General features: G+C 45.1%; 1 protein-coding gene across 8 annotated transcripts in view; it reads right to left on the bottom strand.

Moving 5' to 3' along the window:
* Positions 1-566: 566 nt before the first annotated feature.
* Tpx2 (TPX2 microtubule nucleation factor) overlaps positions 567-6,218 on the bottom strand; it is a 64,639-nt gene continuing 58,987 nt past the window's right edge. For 5 of the 8 annotated variants that reach the window (XM_076570860.1, XM_042276493.2, XM_042276491.2 and 2 more), the window contains 6 exons: positions 5,926-6,021; positions 4,741-4,917; positions 3,339-3,485; positions 2,447-2,558; positions 1,686-1,873; positions 567-1,026 (listed from right to left, as the gene is read on the bottom strand). In XM_076570860.1, coding sequence (XP_076426975.1) covers positions 919-1,026; positions 1,686-1,873; positions 2,447-2,558; positions 3,339-3,485; positions 4,741-4,917; positions 5,926-6,021 — 828 coding nt within the window. In that variant the 3' untranslated portion in view covers positions 567-918. The remainder of the gene's footprint in view (positions 1,027-1,685; positions 1,874-2,446; positions 2,559-3,338; positions 3,486-4,740; positions 4,918-5,925; positions 6,022-6,218) is intronic. The other 3 variants (XM_076570863.1, XM_076570862.1, XM_042276494.2) reach the window with 1 other exon arrangement.

Raw genomic sequence — 6,218 nt, 5'->3', positions numbered from 1 at the left:
GAGGGCCTGTGGGCCACAGGTGGAGCACTGTGGTTTGGATGTAAAGTGCCCCAAGGCTGCTGCTTCTTCCTAGCCTGCCGCTGCTTCTTCCTAGCCTGCCGCTGCTTCTTCCTAGCCTGCCGCTGCTTTTGGGAGGCTATAGAACCTGTGGCCTGAGGCCCAGCCGGGGAATGTAAGCCACCTGGGACAGGCTGTGGAGGTGACAGACCTGTCTTAACTTCCAGCCTGAGTTGTGCTTTCTGGTCAAAAAGAGCTCTAAGACCCTGCCACAGACTGACCCGCATCCCCTGGTCATCTCCGCCCGGAGGATGGACTTCATTCCTGGAAAACAGTGAGCCGAATAAATGCTTGTGACCAAGTCATGTTTGAAAATGTAGCCTGCGTTCTTCCTTGGTCAGCACCAACAGTAAAGAACATGCTTCAGCAGCAGCTTTGCCGAAGGCTTTCGGGGAGTCCGTGCAGTCACCTGCCTCGGTGCCATTAAGGAGGTCCCTGCCCCTCGGCACAGGCTCCTTAACCACATACGCATTCTGAACAAAGAAGAATAAATCCGACAGACTGACTGCTTCCATTTACACTGACTGAAATCAGTCCAGAGTTTAACGCTCTTTATTTTATGCTTAAAATATACATATAAAAGAGGAGTGGAGGGGATTAAGAGGAAAAAAGACTGTACTAAAACAAATACTTGAAGTCCTAGAAGACCAACAGTAAAGGACCAACTGATGTCGAAAGGAGGTAACTACGAGAAGTCTGATTAAAGCCTAAATGAGTGATGTCTCACTAGTTTCAAAACTGCGTACAATGATCTTCAAGAACAATGGCGTGCGTTCAGTTGTCACTGCCACACACAGGTCCACTGCCACACGTGGTGGTGAGTCTGAAAAGGGCTCTCAGGCCCGGGGTGATGCAGAGCTCCTACTGGAAGCGGGTGGAGAACTTCGGAGACACGGGCACGGTCAGCGGCAGCTCACTTGACTTCACCTCCACCGCTGAGTACTTGCGGATTGGATTCGCCTTGTGCACCTGGGAGCAGGGAAGCAAGGTTACTGCCGAGAAGGACACTGCAGAACTGTGTGTACCTGTCTGCTTTTGTCTCTTACAGGAAAATGGATGGGAAGGTTTGCAGATCCCAATTACAAATGTAAGGAAGGAGGGCACAGTAAAATGGAGAACTATGGTGCCCAAACAGGTTCCTACTCTTGCTCACTGGGCCACTAAGAATGTCCAACTTATCCTCCGTGTAAATTGCTAGGGAGAGTGACAGAGCCTTCCTCAACTGTAGAAGACAGTCACAAGTCAAAAATTTGTGCTAGGGGCTGCAGCAATGGCTCAGTGGTTAAGTGCATTGATTGCTCTTCCAAAGGACCCAGGTTCAATTCCCACCACCCACATGGTGGCTCACAACCATCTGCAACTCTAGTCCCAGGTTCTGTCACCCTCCTCTGACCTCTGAGGGCACCACGTACACACATGGTGGATACACATACATGCAAGCAAAACACTTATATGCATAAATTAATAAATAAATCTTTTAAAAATTAAAAAAATAAATGTAATATTTAAAAAGAAACAAGGAGATCTGATGCCCTTTTCTAGCTTCCATGGACACTCCATGCAAGCAGTACTCAGACATATATGTAGTCAAAACACTCATATCTGAAAAAAACAAAAAATTTTATTACCAGTTCTTTCCGTAGCCGGGCTAGCTCCTCCTTTTCCTGTGCCTCTTCTTGTTGCCTGACTTCTTCCAACTGCTGCATTTTCCAGGCTTCCATCTCAGCCATTCTCTTTCCCAACTCCTGCCGCTCCTTGGCTCTCTTCTCAGTGGCCAGTTGAAAGGGTTCCTGAACTAGAGAACCAGAAAGGTTCTCTGAGCACACAAACAGAGACAACATTGATGCACATGCAGTACTCCATAAACCTAGCCCCGCAGGACTAGGCCAAGTGGAAAGACATGGCTAGCCCCCAAAAGCTACCGAAGAAGTGTGGACTGAAGTCACTTGCAGACTTGGGATGCTGAGGAGAGCTGGACAGGCCTATGGAAGGCATTCAGTGTAACGAGACAAAGCAAGACCCAGTGAGGCGACGGGGCTGCTCAGCACTACATGCCGCTCTCCCCACGGGACTCTTAACACAGAAGGAGAAGAATCCCAACCCCCGCCATGTTGCCCAATGCCTAAGAAACCCCAGCACCTTTCCCTCATCCACTTGTCCCCTGCTGGGGGTGGAGAGCCTGTGACTGTCACTGAAAGGCCAGCTGTGTCTGCCCCAACACAGTCGACAACTTAAGGGAGCTGTGGCCTCAACAAGAGCAGAAGGCTGGTCCAAGGGAAGAAGCTCCCGTCCTCTCAGGGAAGACATTTCCTGTTGACACAGCGAGTCCTAGCACCCCCTGGAAAGTCTGACATTCTGTCCCAACCCCCAACAGCACATAAAATACTACCTGCAACCGATTTCTTCTCTTTTTTGGGAACAAAGGGCTCTTGGAAGATGACGTTGTTTGGCCGAGCCTTGAAGCAAGCTGCTTCCTTCTGTTGCTTCTGCTCTTCTTCTAGCTGTGGGAGAGAAGTCTGTCAGACAGCTGAACACAATGTTTCATGACCACTGTGCAGGAACGCACATCCAGAAGGTTCTGGACTGCCTCTTTAGGAAGACAGCCCTTCCCAGCCCTTGATTTCCCACAAGTGAGTAGTTCGACCCAGAGGCTCAGTTAAATCCTGGGTAGCTTTGGTTTTGAGAAGAGACAGAGGATAATGATGGTGGCAAAATTAGATGCCAGTTACACCAAACTATAATCGATCACTTGTCTTTAGTCACCTACTATGAGATATAGATATAAAGAGCAATTATATACCATGCTGAAAAAACAGCCTATCTTATTGAGAACCAATTCTCCCATCCTGTTTTTTACCAAAGCACCAACTTAAGGAAATAGATGAGAAAGGAGTTACAGAAACTCTTGACTGAGAAGGAATCTTACATCACCAGGTGGCTACTAAAGCAGAGGTGAGCAAAATTCAGCTTTCTGGCAAATCAAGATGAACTAAGAGTAGTCTTTACAAGGGGGGGGGGAGAATGGGGAGAGAAATAAATTATCTGACAGAAGTCATATGTAACCTATAAAACCTGAAATAAATATTATTTGACCCTTTACAGAGAAACTGATGTGACTCCTGGTTTACACAGAATATATTAAAATGATTAACCTGTCACCCCAGATGATTTCAATATAGATAGTGGGTCGACCAGTCCACCCTACCTATAGGCCTTCTCACTCACCTACCAACCACCTTCTCATCCACCAACCAACCTTCCAGCTACGCCCCTCTTCCTACCTGCTGTTTCCACATCTCAGCCTTATAGGCGCCCCTCTTGTCTGTTTCCAGGGAGAAAGGCTCAGCCTGAGTCACATTCTTCACCTTTTTCTCTGGCAAGTTAATGGTGTCAAAATGGGGCACAGGAAGGGCCTTGAACTTGGGCACCTAAAGGAAAAGCAAACAGAAGAGTAACATAAGGAACTTTGGTCAATGAGGAAGATAGGAAAATCGATCCCACAGAGGACATCAGATCCTGTTGATGACTTCAGTGCCTCCCCACCTTCAAGTCTCTGCATAAAATAGACAGATGACAAACACTAAAAGGATCTCTTGCCAGACAAGGCGATGCACACCGAGAAGCCCAGACCTCCAGGAGCTGATGACAGAGGATCAGGAAATCAATATACCTGCCTAGACTACATAGTGAGACAATATCTCAAAAGCCAAACAAAGCCAAAAAAGGCTCTTAGCAAGTATTCTGGTAAGCATTCTGTCAGCTTGACACAAGCCAGGGTTATCCTGGAAGAGGAAACTTCAACTGAGAAAACACAAACAAGAACCTTCTTCTCAAGCTGCTTTTGGTTGTGGTATTTTATCACAGAGATAGAAAGCAAACTGAGACAGAGATAAAGCAATATTTGATCCTGAATATGCATATAGACCTGAAAGACAGGAATATGTGTATGGACCTGAAAGACAGGAAATGCATATGTACCTGAAAGACAGGAATACGTGTATGGACCTGAAAGTCAGTTTGCAAAGCAGTGGACCTTTTTAGACCCCAAAGAAACCTAGATTTTCCTCCTAACACTTCCAAAACTGGCAGTCATGAGCCTCCTTGTGCCAAACAGGTTACTTAATTTACTTGCCCAACACATATTTCACAGGGGTCTTGCAGGCCACCAGTGGAAAGCAATGATTTCAATAGTAATTTTATATAAGAAGTATACATATACCTTTTTATTAAAAAGTATATTTTTATACTTTTTTATATATTTAGTAATTTTGTATAAAAGTTCCCTGGGGCTGGAGAGATGGCTCAGCAGTTAAGAGCACTGACTGCTCTTCTGGAGGTCCTGAGCTCAATTCCCAGCAACCACATAGTAGCTCACAACCATCTGTAATGAGATCTGGTGCTCTCTTCTGGCCTGCAAGGACACATGCAGGCAGAATACTATATACATAATAAATAAATTTTTGAAAAAAAAAAAAAAAAGTTCCCTGAATGAGGTGTAGTGATAGATATATGCCTGTAGTTAGAAGCAGAAACAGGAAGACAAGCACAGATTCAAAGCCAGTCTGTTCTACACAGCAAGACACTGCCTCCAAACAGACAGACAGACAGACAGACAGGGGAGAAAAGGTTCCCTCTGAAGGACCAAAGATAGTATTTTGCAGATTACAAAATGAAAACACCTACCTCCCCCTTCTGCATTTCTTTTATTTTCTTCTCCTTCTGTACCTGGCGCTCTTTGTCTCGGGTATCAAAGGAGAAAGGGCACACCTCCACGTTTCTTGCCTCTGGGATATGGGGCTTGTAAGGCACCCCATAATGTGGCACAGGTTGAGCTCGTATCACGACTGGCTTATCCTCTTCCTAAGAGAGAAACTACAGTTTACAAACAAGGGTCCTCATGTCTCCCCTGCCCACCCACCTCAGAATGTGGACTCAGAAGGCACCGTATGAGATCAGCCACTAATTAATTCAAGTCACTCAGCCTAAGGTGTGACTACAGAAACCTAGACTCCTTTTCTATCAAAGATGGACAATGCCAATTCAGTTACCACATCATAGGTCAAAGCAATGTAAAAAGCATTGGGTAAATAACCAAAACAATTACTCTTTAAAAATCTCAAGTTCCTCACAGGAATGTTGGAGTAACTAATGAAATGAAGAGCAGAAGGTACTAAGTAAGCATACTTATACCTTAGACTCTGACTCAGACTCCAGACTCCACTAAAACATGTGACTGGAATTAATGGTTGCCAAATCCAGAATAGGACCAAGTTGGTTGTTTGGGTTCAAGCTAGTAACATAAGAGTACCATGTATTTTAGTTTCAACTGAACCTATAAAAAGGTTTATGCTGAGGTCTGCTATAAAATTACCCTAACTCTGGATATTTATAGATAAAATAGGAGATCTAATAACAAGCTAGCATGATCAATGACAGTTCACATTTTACAGTCCCATGAATCACCACCCTCAGTCACCTTTGTGACCCCTGGGTATCAAGGACAATACAATGAAACTGCTTAGTATATGTTTTAAAAGTCCCTCACTGAACAGTGACAATAACTCAGGAAACTCTTGACCATGTTACAAAGACATCATGATCAATGCTATCGGAACAGACGAGTCTCTAATGCTTTTAAACTTTCCTGCTGTTTTCATGGATTGTAAGCCATTATCACTGAAAGCCCAGAGTCACACCTTACCAATTGCTCTCAGAGGAACAAAACAGATGATCGTTCATATTATTTTTACAGATAACTCCAGACAAGAGCTGATTGCCTTTGGGCCCCATTAACTGTAAAAACTGGTTAGGACTCAGACTGGTTAGGATGCAGAGGGAAAAGGAGATGCCCTCCCCCAGGGAAATCACCTCATCTTCTCTGGTGGGCACTCGGATCCTGTTCCTCAGTGCAAAAACTGGTGACTTGGGGACAGTGGCTGGAATTACCTTCTTTTCAGGAACACCCTAGAAGGAGCACACAATTAGACATCCCAGAACAATTTCCAGTATGCTACATGGAACACTAAAACCCAGGCCTGGAAGATAAGACCCACATGAGTGGGCACTTGCCAACAAGCCTGACCTGTGTTTGATCCCATAACCCATGGTGGAAGGAGAGAGCCAACCCCCAAAGTGTCTTCTAACTTCTACATGAGAATGCA

This window comes from Peromyscus maniculatus, chromosome 4 (assembly GCF_049852395.1).
Source record: "Peromyscus maniculatus bairdii isolate BWxNUB_F1_BW_parent chromosome 4, HU_Pman_BW_mat_3.1, whole genome shotgun sequence".
NCBI classification, from domain to species: domain Eukaryota; kingdom Metazoa; phylum Chordata; class Mammalia; order Rodentia; family Cricetidae; genus Peromyscus; species Peromyscus maniculatus.
Note: the sequence above shows the minus strand (reverse complement) of the source record. Positions and strands in the feature narration are given on the sequence as shown.